This window comes from Gavialis gangeticus, unplaced genomic scaffold (genome assembly GCF_001723915.1).
Source record: "Gavialis gangeticus isolate Ggan-Ray unplaced genomic scaffold, GavGan_comp1, whole genome shotgun sequence".
Taxonomy (NCBI): Eukaryota; Metazoa; Chordata; order Crocodylia; family Gavialidae; genus Gavialis; species Gavialis gangeticus.
This window is the reverse complement of record NW_017729031.1, coordinates 57,339,144-57,364,666: the sequence shown is the minus strand read 5'-3', so window position 1 is coordinate 57,364,666 and position 25,523 is coordinate 57,339,144. Positions and strand designations below refer to the sequence as shown.

General features: G+C 39.6%; 1 protein-coding gene across 2 annotated transcripts in view; it reads left to right on the top strand.

Annotated features, from left to right (window-relative positions):
- CHN1 (chimerin 1) overlaps positions 1-25,523 on the top strand; it is a 176,734-nt gene that overhangs the window by 115,113 nt on the left and 36,098 nt on the right. The window contains exons 7-8 of one of the 2 annotated variants that reach the window (XM_019522953.1): positions 14,719-14,796; positions 24,910-24,994. In XM_019522953.1, coding sequence (XP_019378498.1) covers positions 14,719-14,796; positions 24,910-24,994 — 163 coding nt within the window. The remainder of the gene's footprint in view (positions 1-14,718; positions 14,797-24,909; positions 24,995-25,523) is intronic. The other variant, XM_019522955.1, reaches the window with a different exon arrangement.

The following is a 25,523-nucleotide window of genomic DNA, read 5'->3' as shown; positions in this document are numbered from 1 at the left end:
AAAAAAAAAAAAAAAATGTGATGCTATTAACTGGAAAAAAAATCAAAATAGGGAGTAAAGGCAGGGCAGCCAAACTACAACGATAGCTGGATAGTTGCCCTTTAAGGGCAAAATTGTGTCAGTCAGGAACTATCCAGAATAGTTTCTGGATGTTGTAGGTAATATTTATTTCTTTGCATTATGCTAGAACTTGCAAAGCTTAGCCATTTACCAAAGCCACATTGTGCTAGGCATTGAACAAACATGAACTAAAAAAGACAATCCCTGACTCAAACACTTTATAGTCTTGGTTTGTGATGAGGCAAACAAAGTGCGCACATTTTGGTGGAAATGGGATAGATGAGGTAATAGTGAAAGGACTGTATTTGCACAGGAAACAATGATTCTGCCTCCATACTTGTCTAGCCATGTTCTTTTGTGAGTGAAGCCAGCTTAAGACTAGAAACAGGCTCAAGGCTATGCATTAACTCCTAAAAGCACTAAGCACCACTGCAAACCTTACCAGCTACTGCTGTAAGTGAAAGGCACATTTTGCTTTTTCAAGGTCTGTGCATGTGTGCATGTTTAAAAAAAATTCAAGCAAAACAATGCATTGTGCACAGGTCTACCCTTGCAGGGGAGATGAGAAAGCAAAAATGTGATAAATGTTTGTCCCACTACTTAACATGCATCAGGAAAATAGTGGGGTGCTATGGTGATAAATATAATATGATTATATACATGTTATATACTAGTCTAGGACATTGGAGTGCAAGATGCAGTCAGATAGAAAATACGGCATTAGGAACATCAGAAATAGAACTGGAATGTGTTATTCAGATTAGAGGTAATGTAATGGGTAGGCTACTGATAAAAGAGGCAGAAACAGGTCTACAGCCCAAACTTTTACGTGCTTGCATCTTCAAACATGAAAACAAACATTTATCCCAAAATCTGTCTGACTACCCATGACAGCACAAAATAGATTATCACCTGTATCAGATAGGGAGACTCGAGAGGTGGGAGGAGGGTGGTGCACAGATTGGCAGCAGGTCTTCCTGAATTTTGAGGATGCTCCAAATTTCCCTCCCTTGTATGGCCAATACTTATAAATGGCTGGTATTCATATTCTAGTAAATGATCCCTGACTGGTTCTGTTTAAATTTTTTTCACTAAGACTTTTGAAACTGGACTGAACCAGATCTCTTGTGGACTTGAAAGGTGTCAATTAGTTGGAATTTATATCCTTGGGAAAGAGGGAGGGTTTCTTATCTCCTTTCCTTCCCCATTGTGGAATGCTGTTCCTGTTTTTTCTTTTCCTTTCTTTATGGTCTTCTCTGACAAAGCTGTATTTGTTTTTACAAATTAGCTAAGCCTTTTAACAAAAAGGTATCTATTATAGTAAAATAACATCTAATACATTTGGTAACAGCTATCGCTACTACTATTTTAAGATAAAGCTATGATAGAATATATATGGATTATTTAATGTATTCCCTTATTGCCTTTCAGGCCTTGTGGTTTCTTTAATTGTGTTTGTTGGCTTCCTTTACTTGTTGACCAAATTGGTTGTCACAGCTGCAAAGGTTCACACTACAGTCACTCAGAAACAGGCTTTGGGTCTTCTGCTTAATAACACTTCTGTAACTTAGCCTAGGCCCCTTAAAAATGGTAGACTGACAACAAAGTGACCTTCTGGGCCACTAAGTCCAGGCTTAGTTGTTACAGGCAGCCGTGCCATGTAGTCCTTTTCATAAACTTATCTGGCTCCAGCCTGAAGCTAATTAGTTTCTTGCTCCCATTATCATTCTTGAAAGACTATTTTAGACTTGCAGGATAAGCACATTAATGTTTCTTCAAGAACTTGAGCACAGTGGAAGATCACACTTACATGTCTAAGGATTGTAACAGGATCTGGCACAAAGTTTGAGTGGTTTTTAAGACAAAGCTTCTGGTTTGTAGAGGCTACCCAATAACTAGTTATTTGAATGGCTGATCTCTCAAACTGTTCAGCACTGAGTGCAAATGATAGCAAATTAAGATCCTCTTCAGCCTCATAGAAACAGTGAGTACTCTCTTCCCTTGAGGCTGGTCTCAAATGAATGGCCAGGTGTAAGATCCCATGAAGAATGCAGCTATACATACAGGGTGGAGGTTTCTGTCCCAGGAAAAGTAGGTCTGGGAGGGACCTCAGGAGGTCATCCAATACAGGAATAGCCAACCCAAGGCATGCACACCACAAGTGACAGGCAGCTACTGTATCTGGCCTGCAAGTCCTGGGTTCTCAGTAAAGGGAGGTGCCAGAATGGAGGTAGGGAGGCTTTGAGCCTGTGACCACATGGATGAAGTGTGGGCAGGACACTGTTGTGAGTTGTCAAGTGCCACTGCCAAGAGTCAGTTAAACCCTTCCCTGGTTCTTCACCCATCACTAAATTCAACACTTTGGATCTTCACTTGCTATATAAAACTGTGGTGGTTGTGGCTCCAGGGAAGTGTTAATCTGGCTCTTGGTGGTGACACGTCTCTTGCAGCAGCATCCTGCCTCTGTCTCCTCTTTGCAGTTGAAATCTCAAGGCCCCCTGCCTCCATTTCAGCACCCCAAGGCACTGACTCTACCAGGTATTGCCTCTAGGGGACAGGAATCAGAGCAGCATTTTGGGAAAGGGCAGAACTTAACATGTGACACACCTGCTATAAAAGTTGGACACCACTGATCTAGTCCAACCCTTGCTCAAGGCAGGATCTTACCTAAGCCACCTGATAGAAGTGTTTGTCTAACCTGTTCTTAAAACTACATAACCAAACCCTTATCCTTCTAAAAATATCAAAAACACTGTAACTTGCAATAGACTTGAGGGCTTGTGGAAGATCAGTTGAGTATGAGCTTGCAATGCAATAATGAGACTAAGAGGACTGATGCAATCTTTGGATGTAGAAATGGAAACATCAGGGGGTAGAGAGCTACCCATCTGTGTTTGACACTAGTGTGATTGCTGCCAAAATACTACATCTTGTTCTGGCAACCACACTTTAAGATAGATTTTGGAAAAATAGAAGAAGTTGAGAAAAGAGCCCCATACCTTATAGAAGGACCCCAATGTATTTTGTTTCTCAAATAAAAGGTTACAGGTTAATCTCTGATTTGATGCATTCTTAAGGGGGGGGAAGAAATTAGTAATAAAGGATTCTTCAGTCTAGCGGACAAAGATAGAACAAGATCTAATGTCTGGAAGTTAAAACCATGTAAAATGAGACGGGGAATAAAGTGCAGTATTTTTACCATGAGGATAATTAACCATTGGAACAACGTATCAGGGGAGGTATTGGATTTTTTACTACTAGAATTTGTAAACTCAAGATTGGATAGTTTTCTGTAAACTAGGTTAGCCACAGCTACTGGACTTGAAGCAAGAATTAATTGAGGAAAGTCCTACGCAGTGGTCACGCTAGATGAGTGGTGCTCAATCCCCAGTCCACAGAGCCAAATCTGGCCCCATGTGCCATGTCATCAAGCCCTCAGGCCTTCCATGAGAAGCCCGTCATGCAATGGCTTGGTGCACTAGATTGGGCACTCGGCTCTAGGTGGGGACGCCAGGGCCCCAGGGCCTGATCCCAGCACACAAAGCAGCGCAGGGCCACAGGACCTGATCCTGGCATGAGGGGGCAGGCAGCAGCAGTGTGGACCCCTGGCATCCAATCTGGGTGTTTGGACCTGATTATGGCATATAGGGTCCAGTCTGGCCTGCAGACCAGGCACACACTATTCATCTGGGCTGTAGGGCCAAAACGTTGAGTGCCACTTCACTTGACAATTGTCTTTTCTGGTCTTACAGATCTATGAAGTGGTTTCAGAGAGTATTTTTTTGTAGGTTTCTGTTTAAAGAATGAGGAAATTGATAAAATTCTGAATCATACTAGGTCTTGGAAAAGGCACAAGAAGAGAAAGATGACCTAGGACAGTGCTCTCCAGTGTCAAAGCAGCCAGGGGCCACATGCCCTGTAGGTTGCACTAGTGGGGAGCACACACCATGAAAGCAGCACTAGTAACGGCCATGGGCATGCAACCTGGGGGGCCCAGTGCAGCCTCTTGTGGTGGGCATTCAGTGCGGCACCTTTAGAGCTGTGCAGGATCCCCTGTGGCATGGTGCTACATGAGCGATCCAGACTGGCTCCCCTGGCAATGTAGGCTGTCTTACACTGCCTTACCCTCTGGGTCAGAGGCATGTAGTGGAAGCTGGGAGAAGGAGGGGGAGCAAAAGAGGCAGCAGCAGCCAGGTGGGAGCCCAGGAGCTGCATGTTACCCTGCAGGCCCACAGACCACCAGTTGGACATTGATCTCTGGAGGAGAGATAGCACAAAGTGTGGCTTCTAATGGGGGAATGGGGCAGAAGGTATGGATTAAAAATCAGTACTGTAAATGCAACATTAATTCTGAGGGAGTTTTTCTGGAAGATCCAACAGTTTTATTATGGATAATTTCATCTTGATACTCCCCAGATTTGCTCCCCTGCCAGGAGGCTCCAGTCTCCAGCCCTATGTGATTTCATAAAGAAAAAGAAATCATGTCAGTTAGACTCCACTTTTCCCTGTCCCTTGTCTTAGACCATTGTTGGGCCTGTGCATCTAGATCAAAATAAACTAAGAAATAAATGTGATGGGGGTTTTTTTGTAATTTAAAAAGTATCTTGTTTTAATAATGCATTTGTATCCTTAACCAGAAGAGCCAATGTTAACTATTTCTGCCTTAAAATTAATTAGAGGGAGAAATAAATGGTCACAGTAGATGTTCTTACCAGTTTGAAATTTCTACTTGTCATTTCCAAAAGTCCAATTTTGATAACTTGTATCTAAAAGTATCTGTAATAGATGATGCTGATTTTTTTTTTCAAATCATTGCCAGACTGTCCTGAACTACAACCATTGATGGGGTGTAAAACAACAACTGCTGAAAAGCAATTTTTTAAGTTGGCTGCATAAAGATTATTTTAGTTTTATATGTTCACTTGCGTATGAAGACACTTGCACTTGTTATCATAATTCAGGATACTTCTAAATCTTGATTTTTTTAAAAATATTATTGTGAACGTAATATTCTTCCTTAAACAATCAGAATGTTTATTTTCTGTACGTGTAACATATAAGTATATAGATAATTCATTTTTTATGCAGTACTATTATAAAACTAAGATATATTAGATCATTTTTATGCTTCTAACTGGGTTCAGATTTAGTCTTACAATTAAGGATGTCATGTGAAATATTTCATTTTATTAACTTTTTTGTTAAAAGTTCCATTGAAAAAAAAATTTTCATCAGTTGTTTGCAGATCTAACTTTGGATCCATTTTTAATACTTTGGAATAAAAATAACTTCTATATTACCAGATTTTTGCAGAAAAGAACAGGTTTTCATTTCTTAACCAGATAAAAAAACAAACTCATGTCTGGGTAAATTTTTAACTCAGAGTTACATGCAGAAGTTATGCATGTCTTAATATGTTCACAGTGTTATATAAACATTATGAAGCCATTGTTCAACATAACTGGAAATATATTTTTCTTGAAGATGTCTTTTTTTTGGATACAATGTAATTGGTCTTCTATTTGGACAAGTGGAACCTTTTTTGAATATCATTGCTGAAGCAGCAGCAACCATTATCCTAGTAATTTAAGGCTGCATAATAGTTTCTATTCTAAGATTTCTAAAAATTTAACATTCCAGACATAGGTTTTGTGTGGACTTTCTGTGCCTGAAAATCCTGAATAAGAAAGTCCATTTTCAAGTTAAGACAAAGTGTAATAAAAATATTCTTGTCACAAATTCTAAAGAGAGTGGGAACTTTTGTCATCTTTTTGGAACAACCCTTTAGCTGCAATGACAGGGAAAATGAGATTTGGCATTGAACTAGCCTTCAGTGAGGAAAAATGAGTAGTATTATGCTGGAGAAAATTGGGCTTGTTTTCACAATCTGACCAATTTATTAGCCTTTGAAAATTGTGTACTGAGCCCATAAAATATGCTCATAAAATGTGCAGGCAAATATGGATTTTCTGAGCATATGTGCATGGCAAATTTAGCTACACTTGGGGAAAAAAAGAATGTTATTGGATGTACTATAGCTAAGTGCATATAAAATCAGGTTTGTTTTAAATGTTTTGTTCCCCAAAGTGTGCATAAGTACAGTTGTGCTGTTGATTGCAAATAAATTGTATACTGTATAACTGCTGAATAATATTATGAAAATGAATTCCTTGGAGGGAAGAGAATTTATTATATTAAAGTCTAAATCAGTGAAAATATATTGAATCATTACAACAATGTAAATACCATATTAGGATGGGAAAATTGCAAGGTATTGCTTATGTATATCTAAAGTTGAAAAAAATATGATACTGTACTGAGTTTGAGAGAGGAGCCAGCTGGTCCTGAAACTTAACACTGCCTGATAATGAATATGCACAAGGAGTTAAGATGGTCCATACATACAGACAGCTTATTCTTTTATTCAGAACCTTCTATTTTTATATCTTTTATGAAAGTTTTAATGTATTATTTAGCAAATGAGCAATATATTGACTTGCCCTTTTTTAGAAAGGTATAATGTGTGATACCTATTGAATGTTATGACTAAATTAAGCTTTATAACATTGGCTAATCATAGTCAGAGAGTGACTAATTAGAATTCATTGTGAGGCATGGAAGACTATCCGAATCATTTCTGTAGATGGGTCAGCATAAAGTTAGGCTCACAGCTTGTGAGATTAGTAAAAGAAATTGTGTATATATAGCCTAAATAAATCTTACATACAAAGAACAAGTTGCAAATCACCATGATCTAGAATGACAAAATCTGCAACAGTGCAAAAGCTTCATAAATTAAAAAACAAAGCGGAAACATAGTAATAGTAGGTAGTGGTTATAGATGTTTGTATAATGGTATCGTAGTAGATACAGCCCTATGCCTGAGGTTTTGTTATGAACTGGAACATTTAAAAAAGGACAGTGTAGTTATTTTTTCTCCTAAAGACCTTAGGTGCAACCATTCGACAGATATCTTAGAATTTAATCTTTTTTATACATTTGATACTCAGTTAAGTTACTTAAATGCACAGACCTATAGATGATTTGCTGGGTTTGAGCATCAAGGCTAGTATTATCAGTAGTTTGCAAAACCACTTCTTCCTTTATAGTCAGCCTTAATCTTGTGAAACCATAGCCTCAAATACCTTCGACAAACAAAAAAACCCTGCTCCAGTCCTTTCCCTCTTGGGACCTAAGTGACATACAAAGGATTGCTCCCAAGTAATCTAGTGGTTTGTAAATTGGAATCACAAACCATTATAAAGAAGAATCTTCCTTATTTAAAAAGAGAAAGGGAAAAGATCTTCTCCCCAAATTCCTATTTTATATTCAGCTAATGTATGGTATCTGGTATCTATTATTTGCTCTTACTAATAAGGCTTGAAATATAGCAAGTTCCAGGTATGTGGAAGCATAGTGTATAGTCACAAAGAAAAGCTGAATTGCAGGAAAGAAGGGCATCCCCCAGGTATTTAGGGAAAAATATTGTGGTAACTCCTTTAAAAAAAAAAAAAAAAAAAAAAAAAAGGATTTCATAAATTCTGTTATGATGCTCTAATGCCTCCATGTTTGGGAACATAAAGAGACAATTTGGTAGGGAGGGAGCCTTTGGCTGAGTACAGACAATCAAAAAACCCAAGGCTGAATCAATTCAGTCTTCACAAGTTAGTCTAAGGCAAGCTGCATAGATTGAACCAATAAGTGAACAGACATTGACCAATAAGTGAACAGACATTGACTTTTGATTCCAGAATACAGCCACATGCCTGCAGTGGCCCAGGCCAGAAGCTGGGGGCAGGTGCTAAAGCGTGCCTCCCTGCTCTCCTGAAACAGACAGATTGAGCCAAGGCTAACCTGCCCTCCCTTCAAGAGGGTATTTGCAGAGGAGGTGCAAAACATCCTGGAATACTGGGGGGCTGTGAGTTAACTCCCACAATGGGAGGGAGCGGGGCAGGGCAGGTGGGGGCAGTGCTGGGGAATTTTGGAGTGGCTATAGCCCACCCTATAGCCACCCCTCCTAGTGATGCCACCACCCGCCTCACCCCTGCCCATTCAGAGCCCAGGCCCAACCCAGCCTCCTTACCAGGAAGAGGCTAATATATCTCCTGGCTCCAAGCCCACAGCAGGCAGCCCAACTCTGCCCCACACAAATCTGCTGCTTCCAGGGTCGCATTCAGCACCCTGGCTGGGCAGTGCCTGCCCTGCCCCACTTCCTCCCTCACTGTGGAGACCTTGATTTTCCCCCCACACACCCCTTCCCTCCCCCACACCACTTCCCCCATGGACTTACTGGTAGGAGCCTGCTCTCCAAACTGCCTGGCTGCATTCCTGTAAATCGGCTATCGGATCAGAATCTGTATCAGCCAATATGGCTGGTTAATAATTAGGCATCAGTATCAGCCAAGAAAATATCAGTGCACTTCTAGTAATTTCTGTCCCTAGCCTTTATGACTTACAGGTTGCCTTTTGTCATCCTTTGAAAATTGGCCCAAATCTGGTCAAGTTGCTCTTGTTATGGTCCCTGCCTCCTTGGTGCTCCAGCGGCGGAGGCAGGGGTGCTGCCAGAGGCTGGCCAGCAGGGCCCCTTAGGCAAGGATGCAGGAAGGAACTTAATCCTCCCTCCCTCCGGCATCTGGCAGAAGGAGCAGGGAGGATGCTTATCCTGCCGCTTACTGCCACGGGGAGCAAGCAGTAGTGGCAGCCGGGGCTGGCAGACCCTCAGGGGAAGAGGGGGCAGAAGGGGAAATAACCCTCCCCCCTTTACCTTAAGGGACAGCATCTGGCCAGGCCCCTGCCTCTGCCTGTCCCTACTCTGGCTAGGGAGCAGAGGGGTGGGGCTAGCCCTGCTCTGTTGGAACAGAGAGCACAGCCCAGCCCAGAGAGCATCAGGAGATGCTGGAGGATTCTGGTTTAACTTAACCCAGGAAGGATCTGGGACAGAAGTTGCATAAACTGGTTTGAGCTCAATCAGTTAAGTCTGATACTACATTCAACCAGGTTTATCTCAAACCAGTTTCGGCCATTTTGAAACTGGTTTATGTGCACTGAACGTATGTTCTGTTACAGATGTAAACCAGTTTCTCATCACTTAAATTGGTTTATGTGTAACTTCTATCCCTAGCCTGCCTGTGTTTCAGCATTACACTCTGTTTTTTCCAACCACAGAGCTTCAGTTAGCACTGGCTGCTTAGAGTTTTTACAGGCAGCTCCAGATTTTTACAGATTTTATAGACAGGCTTTTTTAGCCTGATTTTTTTTTACTGACTCTGTAAATTAACAGACAGTTGGTAACCCTGCAGAAGACTAAGGGTGAGAAGAGAATAGGGCAGAATCCAAAGTGTGCACGGCAGTAGGAAGAAATGGGAAAAGAAGAGAAGGAGTTATGGAGTTGGATGGGAGCTGAGGTCCCCAAAAGCCACAGGGTAAAAATATGAGGGTAGAGTGGAGAAATAGAGATAGTGGAGAAGTGAGAAGCAGATACAGCTAGAGACTGTCCAGGGGCACAGGGGCAGAGAGATGAATAATCATTTAAAAACACTTCCCAATGGATTCTGGAATTGACCTCAGAAGTTCTCTGTCTCTGCATTCCTTTACTGCTACCATACAGAGACAATCACAGCCTACTCCCAGATTATTCCAGTAGAGGAGAGAGAGAGTCTGTGGTAGGGATCTATTTAGTAAATCTCAAGGTCTGAACCTTGTCAGTGGCCAAGCTTAGGTTACATAAAATAGAATTGTTATTGTTCTATTGATAGAATGTTATTGTTATAATTTGGTTTTTCTTAAAAATTACTTTGTTCAATCAATAAAATTATGATAGAAGAACATTAAGGTTGTGAAGGCAACCATTGCAGTGAAAGTTAAGAGAAGCCAGATTGAAGACTACTTGTGTCTATGCTATTTAATATACATTATGATACAGGTTTTAATTACATAGCCACTTACTGTTTTCTCTAACTTTGAACTGCCTGATTTTGCAACTTAAACATTCTTTTAGGATCATGCTTCAATGTAATAATGATGTACCAACAAGTATAAGGGATACCTATTATCTGTTTCTATCTTGTCTATTTCTACATGGAATAATCAGAAAATCCCTTACCCTGAGCAGTGTAGAGCTAAGGCCAATAACCAGCTTTATATAAATTTATCTTACATGGACTAGTTTTAGATTAAGATTCATTATTTTAAACTACTTTTCAGATTTCAAACCTTTTTCATAATATCTGTAGCAAGAATATGACCTTTCCCTGTTGGGTATTTTTTGTTTACCTTTTTATTAGTGTTCTCAAGATTTAATTTTCCAGAACTCAAAACTTTTTTTCTATTAATTTCTATTAGTGTGATTCTAAATTATAGTTGAAAATAAATCTGTCTTTTAGGACTAGGGAAAAGGAAATTGATGACTAAGAAATATGTCAAAATATAAATGTGCCTTTTACCAAAGGATAGAAAGGAAAAATCAGCATTCTTGTATACTTAAGTAAGAATATTCTTTTTTTACAGTTACAAAGAACTCAACGGGTGTGTTCTGATAGTGTCCAGGTATTGTCTGGATGCAGATTTCTTTTAAAGGATAACTAGGTATTGAACTAGAAAATATATTATTTTCTTGATAGTTCAATGTAGTCTCAGTAAATGAAGTTTCAATAAAGTTTCTATGATTTTTGTGTTTTTATTAGTGGATAAGGGAATAGGAATGTAGAAGCTTGTTATGAAACATAGTATTTTAGAAAATCATCTAATACACCCATGAGCTATCCATTTGCTTGAACCATAGTTATCTGCAGCTCTTTGGAATCGGTATGCTCAGCCATGGTGAGTCAGGTTCAGCTGTACATTATATCCTACTTACTATTTCCAAATACAACACTGTAGGGATATGTCTCCTAGCCAAACATATGTGGGAAGAGGTGAAGCCCAGAATTTCAACACCCTAAGGAAGTATGCATGTTGTATGCCCACCCAATTTTCATATATCCTGCATCCATTTCCATTTCCACCTACTTCCAGATGAATGTTACAGCAACTTTTGCCAGCCCCTGCAACTTGCCTGCAATCATTCCCTCTCCCTGTGTACTTAAGGCTGTATTAACCATGTGGGGAATGAGAGAGAACAAAAAAGGGCACTTACTATTCATTTTAAGTATGTCAAAACTAAGGTCAGATACCTCAGCAGAGAGGAATGAGAAAAAAACTCACAGATCAAGTCAGCAGTCAGGCAATTATTTTTAAATAGAGTGATGGCAGAGAAAAATTCCCACAAGTCATTTTGGCAGCAGTATTCAGAGTCTGGTTAACTGATTGCCACATGATTTGAACTGAACTACTTATGTGACGAACCTAGTAACCCCCTCTGCATTACAGCTACATCCACAGACTACTCAGCTGCTAAACCCCAGCAGTAGCAGTGGGTGAAGCTTCTATATTGTACCTAAATGCACCTGAATGAGTAGGTTTGAGGTGCAGTATATTTTACAAACCTTTGAAGAATGTTAGTCAAGAAGGGAAATCAGAAAATTCTACTCAAGCACCTTCACTGTCTAAGCTTACATCAGTGGGCTGTTCCACTGGCAACATTTCCCTCACAAACCTATATGTGATATTCACCTTGGGAAAACGACTGACCACCACGGTCTGCTAGGTGTACACAGCTTCAGTACAGCAGTCTTCACACTTAAGCTCATCTTTTTTGTTGTGCTCAGGCTGGTGAAGGTTAAATATTGTTCCTTAATGAAGACCCTGCTAAAGGAAATAAGGGGTTGCATTTTAGCCAGTAGTAGCAGCCATCTGCAGGATGGGGTCCTCTGACTCCATGTTAAGTGTGGTGGTCAGCCACAGCTTCAGGAGTCAGATCCTCTAGTACAGGCAGTCCTCAGACTTAAGACACAATTGGTTCCTGAAAAGCACGTCTTAAGTCAAAGCATCGTAAGTCAGAGCCAATTCCCCCATAGGAACAGTGTTACAAATGGGAGATTGGTTCCTTTAAGATGGTGGATACAGCAGCCTGCAGCTGTAAGCGAGTTCTATTGTGTTGTGGTGGAAGTGGAAGGGGAAGGGAAAAGGCGTGGGGGAGCAGCAGATCAACAACCCCCTGCAGTGAGGGAGGGGCTGGGGTTCGGGCAAACACTGCCCAGCCAAGGCCAAGCAGGCACAGGGAGGTGGAGGTGGAGGCCTCCATCACTGTGAGCTGCTTGTGTGGCCCCTCAACCAGTGGTTTGCACCACTGTCCTCACTGCTGGTCCAGGAGGGCGCAGGGAGGCATGTGCCTCCAGATCTGCGCAGGGTGGGATAGGCGGGCCGGGGCTGCACTGTGGGCAGACGGCAGGGGCTTCGCCAAGCAGACAGTGAATTTTTGGGTGGCTGCAGTCTCCCCATGGACCCTGCTCCACCACCTGCCCCGCCCTGATAAGTAGGCACACAACCCCCACCATGCCCTGCGCCGCCTGCCCAGCTGGGGCAGGGCGGGTGCTGGATAAAGCGGCAGGGAGGCGGGGGCCGCTTGCCTACAGGCAGTACAGCAGCTCTGCTCTATGCCCATCATGCCCCAGCTGAGTAGGCAGTGGCAGGGCATGGGGGGGTTGTGTGCCCGCAGATTGGGGGGCAGGCAGTGAAGCAGGAGCCATGGGGAGGCTGCAGTCACCAAAAATTTACTGTCTGCCCACAGTATAGCCCCAGCCCGCCCACCCCACCCCACGCAAATCCAGAGGCACATGCCTCCCCATGCCCTCCTGGATCAGCTGCAAGAACAGTGACATGAACCACTGGGCAAGCAGCCACATAAGCAGGTCAAAGCAGCAAGCCTCTACCTCCCCTCCTTCTCCCTGTGCCTGCCCAGCTCTGGCTATGCAGTGCTTGCCCAGCTCCAGCCCCAGTCCATTTGCCCCGCCAGCCTCCGGGGGTATGTCGTGTTTAGTGAGCTTCCGCAGGTGGTGGCGGCACTGTTGGTGTCGGGGGGGGGCAGTAACAAGCACCAACCAATGGTTGGCGACCACCTGCAGATGCCGCTGGCAGTGTCGGCAGTGCCTTTTTGCAGGGGGTGCACCACCACGCTCAGAGGGTGCACACACACCCACATGTACCCCCTACACATCGCCAATGCCCCAGTCCTTCCCTCTCTGTGATGTGGTGTTGATCTGCCGCCCCTTCCCTTCCCCCTCCACTTCCACCACAACACAACAGAGCACACTTACCAGTTGCAGGCAGCTGTATCTGCCATCATAAAGATGAAACCCACATTGGAACAACGAAATGGTGTCAATTTATAAATGTTGTAAGTGATGTTTGTTGCAGCTCGAAACATTGTAAGTCGAGGACTGCCTGTACCCTAAATATTATGTAATCTGTTTCACCAGTGTAACATCTGATATGGTAGCATTTTATACCCACTTTATCCTCATTTTGTGCTGATGCAAAGAGCTACACAGGGCAAGGCAGCGATAAATCCAGTCCTAGGCCTTTGGGTAGAAAGGTCAGCTTAAAGAGGCATGAACTTAGTGGCGTACATTTAAAGTGCTGAGAGCTGCATGAGGTGAAAGAAAAAGCTAATACATGCAGTCGGTGGTATTTGGTTGATAAATATATTTTCATTTGACAAGCACAGAAAAATGTTGTTTTAAACAAAAAACCTCTGTGGCTCTAATAATCACATTAAGAGAACCAGAAGTAGGCTCAGCATTAATTTCAGTTGCCAGCCTCACTTAATAATTAACAAAATCATAGTTGTTTTCCTTAGCCTCTCCTAGTTTATCTTCTCACAGTATTTTTAAGCACAAAAATGTATTGCAATCTCCTCAGCTTTTAAATGGCAAAAAGATGCCATTTTGTAATGATGCATGACTCATTCATTGCTCATTATCTTCCTGCTGATATTTTTCCTTGAGCCAGCAAGAAAGTCTTACATGGGAGGAGGGAGAGTGAGTGAGTTGAGGAATACAGTACTTAAATACTATTGCTGTTTTTTCATTGGTTTTCTGTCTTCTTAATGTAACCAGTCTAATCTACTGCTGACTGCTAAAGCCCACCCCTTCACCTCCCCCTTGCTAGACTGAGGTTAGCAGTGTGTCTGTTGCTAGAAACTGACTATATGCAGTATGTGAGCATCTTTCATTCAAAATGGACATCAGTATGTTGAATAGGAAAGAGAGCTTTTAGAAATGCATGATTTGACTAAATAACATGGCTTTCTAAATGGAAGAAGAGGCTCTGGGTTTTCTGATGTTAACACTGACTCCAGTTTTATTTGTATCCAGACCCTTAAGTTTTTTAAGCTCAAATTAGAGCCCTTTTAAAAACCAGAAACAAGAAGAATCTGTCTAGTTAAGTCAGTCTTTTTATAAGTGCAACATCATCATTATGGTCATGTCTTTTTTCCGCATCACTTTAGGTTTCTGAAATGTTCATTTTTGGTTTTTGAATTTAGCTTGATCCACAGAGAGCACAAATCAATATAGGTTTTTGTTTCTCTTTTCTGTCAGTTTCAAAATGCCATCCAAAGAGCCTTGGTCAGGGCAAAAAGCTAATAGATCTGCAGTTCACAACTCAAAACAAGAGAGCCGTCAACAAGATTTATTGATAGCAGCCTTGGGAATGAAACTGGGTTCTCAAAAGTCATCTGTGACAATTTGGCAACCTCTTAAACTCTTTGCTTATTCGCAGTTGACATCACTTGTCAGAAGAGCAACTCTGAAAGAAAATGAACATATTCCAAAATATGAGAAGGTTCACAATTTCAAGGTAAGGAAAAAAGCCTACTTCTTTCTATTTATATTTACAGAAACTGTTTTACTGCTTCTAAAATTGGTTCAGTATTGCAAGTGAGTAGTTTAAAAAAAAAAACTTAAGCATCCCAGCTGAAATCTTGCTAGTTAAGGCAATTAGACCTTCTGAAACATAAATTAGCTGTAAAGTCAGCTGTTGAATGCTTAAATTACATGTATTTGTTTTGATACTACTTACAGTATATAGAGGCACTACTAATTAAAATTATTCAGATACAGAGAGAGGAGGTGTTAGCAGTGAGATATTATGGAAAAGTTCTCTCAATTCTAATTATTTTATTTTAATTTTGATTTGTGTTGCAAGAATGTCAAAAAACCTTTGTTCAATATTTGCTTAGAGGATTAAACAATCTCATTTCCGTTCATTGATGGTAAATAGCTTTGGATATAAAAAGCATGTTCTGTTGCTTCTGGATTGAGCAGATGGTCTGCATTTCCCTTAGTTTCTGGCTTTTCTCCGATGTTAATGAATTGACCGTGATGAAAGGAGCATGGTTTACCATAGGACTGTTGAAGCTAGTGATACTAACTACAACTCTTCATTTGAATATCATTTACTTTCACTTTATATTGGTTCCAATTACTGTTTTAATGTGTGTTTATAAACGATATCCCACTTTCATCTGTTAAGTGATATGTATCAATAAAAAATAAGTATATTAAGTGTGTGCGTGTGTATGCTTATAAATTGTCTCTAAAGTCTTGGAAATTCACCTTTTTGCAGCCAGATACATCACATAATATTCAGCTGTTATATGCAAGACTGTATAAGTAAATTGATTTTGCACCGAATACATTAAGGGATCACACCAACTAAAAGTGTCTGAAATACAGACTTTCTCATATAAAATGCTTGTTTTATTAATCTTCTAGCAAGGGGAAAATCTTGACTATAATAATCTTGACTATAAGAACAAGAAACTCAGACATTCATTTGTATAGTGTTTTTGAATTCCAATATACATAGTTACTTATATTTCTAATAATCAGATACTCTGATTTTATCAAACAAAGCTGCTTTTCAAATTCATAGCATCACTAACATTTTAAACTGTATATGATCACAATCTGTTGTTTGATTTGGGTCCTCCAGTAAAGTATAAATTGGCACACCATGCATAGGAATATTATATAAAAATGTTTTTATATGAACACAGAATCATTCTGTTGTCAGTTAAATCAACAGTATGATTTCATAAGGTGCTGGGTTGTACAGTAATTCTTTGCATCTCAGACTTTTGCCTTATAATTTGAAAATAATCCCGGCACATGATGCTAGAAACTGTCAAACAGCAAGCTTTTTAGTGTTTCTTTCCTGTAAGTCAGCAAGATCTGTCAAGTCTCCTGTATAGCTGGATCCTCTCAACAGAGAATGCTTTCTCTTAACCTTTTGCATATGTTCTTGCAACTTATGGAAACTGTGTAATCCCAAAAGAACACAACTGCAGTTTGTAAATGAAGATAGCCTTTCATGTTGCTGAGACCTAACCTATTAATTGGTTTTAAACCTAAGGCTTTTAACACAGAGCAGAATCAGACTGGAAACTGCACTGTAATGATTTCAGTGGAAAATGGATTGGGCTTTTGGACAACACAAACTTACTGCTAAGTATTTATTCCAATCATATCCCAGAGACGGTATGTACAATCTTGTACACTAGATCAGACAAATAATTGATATAACCATGCCTCGACTGAGGGACATCAGAGTACTTGGGGTCCCTTAACATGCATAATAAAAAGAGAATAAAGTATTCTTTTCAGACTAATCATGAACATTAAGAGGCTATGTCGAGTGGCGTTCTAGATATTTCATGACTCCATATTTCCACATGCAAATACGCCTTCAGACTAAATTAGTGCTGCACTACTTCCCTAAAGTAAGGAGGCATTTGTGTATGTCAGACAGGACTAGAATCACGTTTCCCTGATTTTTTTTTTTTCCTAGGATGCTGCCTTATTTATTTTGTAATGGGTAAAAAGGCCGTCTGTTTCCAAACAATATTTAACATTTTTGTGCAACATTTGCAACTGTTCTACTTTTTTTTGTTGTTGCTGTCCTGCTCCATCTTCTAGAGCTAAAGCTATTGGTTGCAAGTCTGCTGTGGTAAACCTGGAAGAAGCAAGCTAATTTAATCTCTTTCAGACCAAAACTTCATTTCCCTGGGGCACATTTTCCACTGGTTGACTTAGTTTATGTCACTAGAGATGCTAAGGAACATTCTTCATGTGATTCCCTTACATTTAACTAATATTTAGGCATTGTTACAACACTGTTCTTGAAAACTAAATATTCTAAGGGCCAAATACTGCTTTCCTTTACACTGGAGGCAGTGGGTTTGTTCAACTCACTGCTATATGTGCTTTAAAGGCACAGATTTCAAGTGGGTCAAGTCTGTACTAGAAAGGATTGCCAAACTAGCTATACCAACAAACTAGTAGCAAGGCTGTTTGGTGCTACGAAGAGTCCATTTGTAGATATTGATTATCCCAATAGCTGCAAACAAAATAAGCTAAACCAATGTATATTCAATCTTTCACTAGTATGAACATCTCATGAAGAATTGCACTTCTGAATGACATCATACCAAAAAAGGTTTCTAGTGAGGCCTTGCCTTTAGAGTGAAAGGAGTTGAAAGATTCAAGACATCGCACCTACATTGCAGAAAGAAAATAATTGATGGCAGACACGTACGATGTTAACTGACAGCATCTTTTTATATCATGTCTCACTTATTTAGTTTTATTTTTGATCTTTTTGGACTTACAGCCAGATCAGTACCATAGTGGGGGGTGAAGTAGAGAAGGTAAGTGACCAGACCAGCAGCCCCAGGCACTGTCTCACAATGGTGGGCAAGAGGGGGCAGCCAGCTCTGCCCCATACACTAAAGCTGCACAGGGCCCAGAGCTGCTCCGTTACTCCTCTTGGCCAGATTGTGAACAGAGATAAATTTGCCTGAAGCTGTACATCTGGTCATGCCCCTGCAAATAGTTTCAAACCAACTTTTAAACTATTCACTACATTTAAATTAACATTCTCAAAAGAAGCCAAGTGCTTCAACCTTTATAAGAACACAGTGTACTGAAATAAATTGTTGTTACATTTTTATGAACTAAGAGAGCCCTAGGAAATTTGAGGTTTCCTTTGGACACTTAGAACTTTAACAGATTATTCAAAGGTAAAGAAATACCTCCCTCCTATAAAGAAATACCTCCCTCTTCCAACTCTAGAGAGAAGAGTTTTCTTTTAGTAAAGATCTGCAGAGCTTCTATGACAATCTCAAAGGTACTATATGCTCTTGAAACTCATAATGTGCTACTCAGCAGTTTAATGCCATGAGTGTTTGGCTTCAGTGCATTCTCCTCATCTAACGTATTTCTTTAATGTTTCTTTCATCCTAGCTTCTTTTTCAAGGCAGTTTCTTTGTTTGCCATACAACAAATACACCATTTTTGTGTGTTAGATGCTAGCCCTTTATTTCAAGAGTCTTGCTGTTTAAAAACAAACTAGCTGTTTTTTAAATATTTGATACCTGAGGCAGAAGTAGCCTTATATATCCCTATTTGTACATCTCATGGCATGGCTTATGTGTCCCCAGAAGCTGAATAGTTCCTGTATATGGGGAAGCTTAGAAAGGCTCTAATGAGGCAGTCAAGGCGTTTGCCTGAAGGAACGTATATAGTATGTCACAGTCTCTCATCACCACTTACTTTCCTCCAAGTTACCTAGAGCATCATAGCAAAGTAAAGCCCCTTTGTCTGCTCATTCAGAGGAGTCGTAGATGTTTTTTGTATACATGGCTTTAAACATCAATGCGTTCTGCAGTTCTCAACTCTGTGTTCTGTGTTTTTACATGGGCACTGTACTAAGTGATTTGGACCCCGAGTTAAAATGGCACATATATTCTACATCCTAAATGCTAATTTAAAGAAGAATATGCTCTTCAGTTGAAAAAAAATGCTATTTTGTTGATATTTTATTGTTGATTTTTATTGTTATCTCTCATCTCTCTCTATCAGCCCTAAGTTTAGCACTACTTAAATACATTTGCCAGTTGTTCTCATTTCTGTTGATATGTTCAGCACAAACCAGGAAGTAAACAAGATCTGACAGTACTTGGAGTGGATGAAGGCCTGGACATATGTACACCTGCTCAACGTTCAAGTCAGCATACCCAGGTGCTGATAGAAATGCTGTTTCTATTTGACACTGATGATGGTGCAGCATGTCCCCACATTGCAAGTAATACTGGACAAACTTGTTAACACAATACTGGACCAGTCCTGTGCAGTTAACACCAAATCTGATACAATCGTGGCCTAGTCTTGTTTTCAGAAGATGTACGCCGTACTGTTAAGTCTTTCACTTCTGTTCTGTCTTCGTATGAAAGCAGCTATTTGTATGTGTTATTTCCTCTACCCTTCATATCTTCATGACTTCAGTTTCAGATCGCATATGGGTAAAGAGTTCAGGTCTTAGCTATAGAAATTACAGATGGTTAAGTAGTACATATACTTTCTAATACTTGATAAAAGCTCGTGTCACATAGAGCACAGACATGAACAGTGTGGGCTGAGTTCACCATTTAAACTGACATGTTTAAAATGCCTTGGAATACAATATATATGCAAGCATGCAGGTTGATATTGTTGATATTTTACAAAATGTATTCTCTCTTCTACTCTCAATTTTGGCCCTGTTATAGCACTACTTTAATATAGTTTCCATTTGTTCTCATTCCTGATGACATCTGTATGTCTTTGTATTTTATAATATAAAATATTCAAATATATTGTATCCACTTGAAATGGCAGGGGGGTTTCAGTAGGCAAAACTTAATTGTTAAAACCAGAATATAATTGTGGGCTCTGAGCTAACACCTTAGTCTATGATGCTATTGTTGCCAAAAACAATGTAGGATTTTTAATAACTGCACTTCCAGCAGAACAGGACACCCAGAAGACCACATCAGTTTATTAGTTCAGTATTGACATGGAAGGTGTATCATTTGTTCAGACCCTAGCACTGCTTCTTGTAATATCTGAGTTTCCATGGAGTTTTCCTGTACAAGCACAAGCCAGGCCTCTGTCTGCGTCCTTTGTCATTCAGATGAGATTTGCAGGAGTGGTCTTTGATAAAGCTCTTCTAATGAGTCTTTTTCTATCACATCATGTTTTTGAAGCATTGTCATTGTTTTCCTTCATAAGTTATCTCATTTGTTTTTCTTGTTAGGGTAATGGTTAACAGGGTTTGGCGGGATTGGTTTTTTTTTAGCTAAAATAAGAAAGCTAGATTTAGTTTTAATTGCTGGCATTTTAAGTATAACAACGTTATCAGTCTTACCCCATTAGTGATTATGAGTTTTAATAATTTCATCGCTCCTTCATTAACCTGGCTTTCCTAAGAGCAGCCTAATAGTTTCCACATAAGATGAATATGCTGAAAAATGGAGTCCAAAAAGCTATAGATAGCTGTCTCTTCTGGCTGGTATGTCAGTGGTCCATTTTAACAAGGCCTTGTGAAAATCACTGCAAATGAGAGCTGCTTAAGCATGTCACACATGGCATACTGTACCACTGGAGTCCTCCAGGGAATTATTCATTTGGCTTTCTTAAAATGTCAGTCCTTTTGCTATAAGCATTTCATAATTATGTAATTAAAAACAGAACAAAAATAAACATGCTTAAACATAGATGCAATAATAAATCAGAGGAGTTGATCTAGATTTTTTTCTTTGTAGTAAAAAATGACTTTCAAGAAAATAATTAAGAATTACATAAACCAAAGAGACAAGCTCTTGCCCCATGTCTCATCACAGTAGTTCTGTCTTCTATACCTCACTTATACTCTGGAGAGTATGAGACGGTACAAATGTAAGAGAGTACAAACATACCTATATTTAAACATATAGGTAAGTTTATTTAAACAATATATATATATTAAACAATCTATATTTAAACATATAGATGCAACAAATAACAGGCAACTCTCAGTGGAGAGCCGTCTACCTTGGGTCTTGTTGTCCTGCCTGGTCTGACAGAAATAATCAAATCTGATATGGGGTTTATCTTTCAGGGAAGGTTATGGAAATGGCTTTAGGCTGGATTGGAAATGGAAATGAATTTAGGCTGCTTTTGAGGCAGATCTTGCCAGAATTATTTTTTTTCTATCAAATTATATAAATCTACATGGGATTTAATAAATTAAGACATCAAAATAAATTAATGCATTTTTCCCCTCTTCCAACACTTTCCTGAAAGACAGTTGTTGGATGAGCTCTTGAAGAGAAAACAACCAAAATAAGATTTCTGGAGGTGGGAAATATAAAGTCACAATTGGCAACTATGCTTTCTCACATCTTATAATGCAGTAAAATCTGCTTTTGGCTGAAGCTTTTTTTAATAAGCAGAAAAAGCCTGCAATTTAAGTCAGGATCTTTGAAATTCTGCAGTTTTCAGATATTTTTCTGGAAAACAGTTTTTGAAATGAGGACTTGAAATATTAAACAGAAACAGTATCTCTTTATAAATATAATGCTGTTTGCAGGTTCTATCACTGTAACCAGAAAAAGGAATACTAATTCACGTTCTAACTCGTGTATTTATTTACCCAGTTGCCAGATCCCACTTCTCTAGATGAAACAGTATTGCAGGGTTGTTCCAACTTTAAAAAAACAATTTCTTGCTATTTTTTGGCATTACTTACTGTATCTAATTTAATTTCCAGATATTTGTTGTAGCACAAAAATATATATACAAAGCACTGCTGATGCCATTACACTTGATAGTATTGGCAGATCAGACACATGCAGGGTTAAAAACCTCCCATTCCCTTCAGTGGCCCTGGGAAGATTAATCCACTAGGTAAAGGCAGCAAGTAGCTATATAGTAAAGCTGGTAAACAAAGCTATAAATGAGGTCTCAGCAACTATGAAACCGGTGGCATGGCATCCTACCTTTTCAATTCCCACTGGAATATTGGCAAGAGATGGGAATGTGACCACTGTATTGAAAACCTGTCTGGATCCACTGGCTATAAATCATGTATTTGGGCAGATTTTAGCTATTATTCAATATATGTGCTTTAATAATCTTCTGTACCCTGCCAAAGTGTTATGAAGTAGGATTGCTTCACATTTAGCCGACCACAATGCTAGGCAGCACAGTAACAATATTTTATTGGCCCTTGTTGAAGGCACAGAGAGTTCACTATTAATACTAAAATGCAATGTAGCTGCTCAAATAAGACATCCATTTAAAAGAAAGAAATACTTGAATTTATTCTCCCTTATTTTTGATTATTTAGGGAAAGTATTAGGGATGACGCATTAAAAATAGAGGCAATGTTTTCCCTAAAATGCTAGCTCCATTTTGTTTAAGCCACATTGAGATTTCAAACTCTGCAGAAAAATAACAGTGTTTTTTTGGCAATTTTATTTATTTGTTAGTTTTATTACAAAGGACCACCTTATATCACTTACAAAGGCATGGTCTTGCCCCTAAAGAGTCTATGGCCTAAGTCTGCATACTGGTAATGCAGACTGTTACACTCAGACTGAGCCTCAATGAATTAGTTTTGCCAGAAAAATACCCCATCCAAAATAAGCCAAAATATGAAGAAGATAAAACACGAATTATATAAGCTGTTTTGTAAGTTGTTTTTAAGTTTGTGTTTAATTTGCAGTCAGAGTGATGGACATGTAAGTAGCTGTATTTCAAATGGGCCAGTGGGGCTTGCTGTGAAGGTCAGGTAATGGTAGGCTACTGTAAAAGGTTGGACAGTAAATTTAATTGCAAGTTTGTTTCTTAGGGACATGATAAAAAAGTTGTGATGTCATCTGGACACATCCTGAACTAGTGGTATGAGGGAGAACAAAATGTCTAAGATGATAGTCCTAAGTAAGAAAATGAATACTCTTGCTCTCAACAGTGACCAAGAATGTGGAGGAAGAAGGAAGATTGGAGAGGAATGTAAAGGGGCTAAAGGAGGGGCTCCTGTGTAGGACAGAAGAGGGGAATAGGAGGGTCCACCAGGGTGAACCAAGAAAAGATGGAATCATGAAAACCAAAGGAAAGCAATTGGCAAGAAGAGGGTGATCAAAAAAACCCCAAAACAGCTAGGTAAAGAGGGGTGAGGGACCCAGAGAATTGGCCAGAACGAAATTTGTGAAGTGGAGAGGGCAAAAGCCAAAGTGCAAGCGGAGCATAGAATGAGAGGTGATGGTATGAATGGCAGTTTGATGAATTTGGGGCTTGATTGAGAATGGTAACCAGAGAGAAACATGTTGCTGGATGTGTCTGGAACAGAATTTGCAGCGCACCAGAACGTTAACATTTCAAAATTAGTTTCTGTTCTGAACTGAAAAAAAAAGCCAAAACATTAAAGCATTTCAGGAACAAAGATTTCCAAAAAACTTAACATTGGAAACACTGAAATAAACACTGAAATAAATAGGAGGAAAATGATCACCATTTTCAAATAGCACATTAGAAACTGACATTTTGAAATTGCATTTTAAAAATAAGAAATCAGGGTTTAGTTTAAGTCAACATTTCCACCTTAGAAAACATTGATTTCAACAAAACATAATTTTCTGAGGGGAATTTTTTGTTTGAAAAATGTTAGTGAGCTCTGTGGGTGTGTTGTACGTAGTAAAGTGCAGTGCCATGAAGAGAATTGGCCGGTACAGTACCAAAAGCGGTACCTGTGTTAGCACAACATGCCACACAAACTAATTAGCCCTGCTGAAAAGCATTATTTACCAAACCGCCCATCATGTTAGAAGAAATAGTTCTTCACTGGCACAAAAAGTCTGAGGATTTATGGACACTAATCAAGATTAACCAGAAACAAGTGTCGGCCTAAAAGTCCATGTATTGCTCTGGAATATCATGTTGTGTTAGTATGGCTCTAGTTCTGTTTCCTTTTAATTAGAGTTGTGGATGCTCAGTGCCTCTGTGAATTGGATTTCTTCAGATCCTCTGGTTATATCCACTAAATAGTCTGTGAATTTAGATTCCTAATTTTAGACACTCAAATCTGGAAGTTGTTCAGCTTTCCCTTTGTTTCACCTTATCATAAGATTACTCTCCTTTCTGCTACCCCTTCCAAATTTAAGTAGAACTAAGCAAATTAAGCCTTAAGTGTTCTTGACTATAAATGTCGTTGCTTTGTAATCAGCAGTTACTGGTTTTCTCTGAGATTTCTGTCTATTACAAATAGTCACTCCAAGTCTGTTACGCCAGTTAACAGAATACTGGTTTTCTCTGTTAAGAATCGTGTAGTTTTCTACAGCAGAAAGCCAATCAAAATAAAATCAGATGCAGCTAATTGTGGCTTCACACAGGCACAGAAATTTAAGATTGAGAAGAGCCTTTCTTGCTTAAGTGGCTTCTTGTTTATTTTCCAATCCAGGTCTGTAAAGGTAAGTTACATAACCATTACCTGCAGAAAAGCTAATCTTTCTTTACAGTTACACCAAATCAGAGCATTTTCAGCCTGTGTGTTCAGCTCTTCTGCTGTAGGTTCTCTGTCTCTGCCTTGCAAGTTTCTGTCAGGTTTAGTCCCAGACCATTAAAGCAAAGAAGATCCTATAACATAAGAAATCCTGAATGGTGGGAGGCATCCCTTATTGTTTTCTGTTCTGGAAAACATTTGCCAAGTAGTTCCACTGACTGTGCTGAATCTCATACATTGGTAGGGAAGGAAAGGAAGCTATGGCTGCCTTTCTTCCACATCTTGGAAAAATGAACCTCATCCAGGTGCACAGGTGTGGTTTGGGGGGGTGGAAGTATCCATCATAGAGCCCTACAATTGGATGATGGAAAGTTCACGTTTTCATAAGTCTGAAAGAATCTGGGCAGTTAAATCTTTCTCTTAAGTTTCTGTCATCTTTCCCTGTGGCAATTAAACATAGAACCAGAGCAAAGAGTAACAAATAAAGCTTTTCCCTTTAATAAGGGGGAATTTTTGCCCATTGTACCTATTACTACTTCGTGTACACTACTGTCATGTGTATGAAATAGCAAGCCATTTGCTCTAATTTTCCTTTCTGCTACTGTTTTTCAGGTTCACACGTTCAGGGGTCCACACTGGTGTGAGTACTGTGCCAATTTTATGTGGGGCCTCATTGCTCAGGGAGTAAAATGTGCAGGTAATGGCAATTCAGTCTTCTCTTCCTAAGACAATCCTAATGTTGTAAATCTTTTGACATACTGTCTGTTTCAGAATCAACCCGTACGCTTAGGCCAGGTACAGACATTACATTTTTCTCAGTATAAGTGATTGGAAACTGGTCTATACCCATAACAGAACAGAAGTTCAGCACTCACAGACTGGTTTAAAAATGGCAGAACCCAGTCTAAGATTTGATCCCGTCACTAAAGGGCAAATGTGTGTTGTGTTCACTACTGATCTAAACTGTGCCTCTTACAAAAAACTGCGTAACTTAGATTGATTCCACCTTAGGCTTTTGAATGTCTTTACCTAGCCTTAGGGTCTGATGGTATGATGTCCAAGTCTTTCACTGATAGTTGTTTTAGACACTTATATCACCAATATCGTGCTACTACTGGAGCACTTTCCAAGCATTCAAAGATAGAAGTAATCGCGCTCTCTCCTTTTTTGCAGCATGGAGGAGAAATAGCTTGATGAGTTGTTAGGTTAATTTACTTTGTAACAGA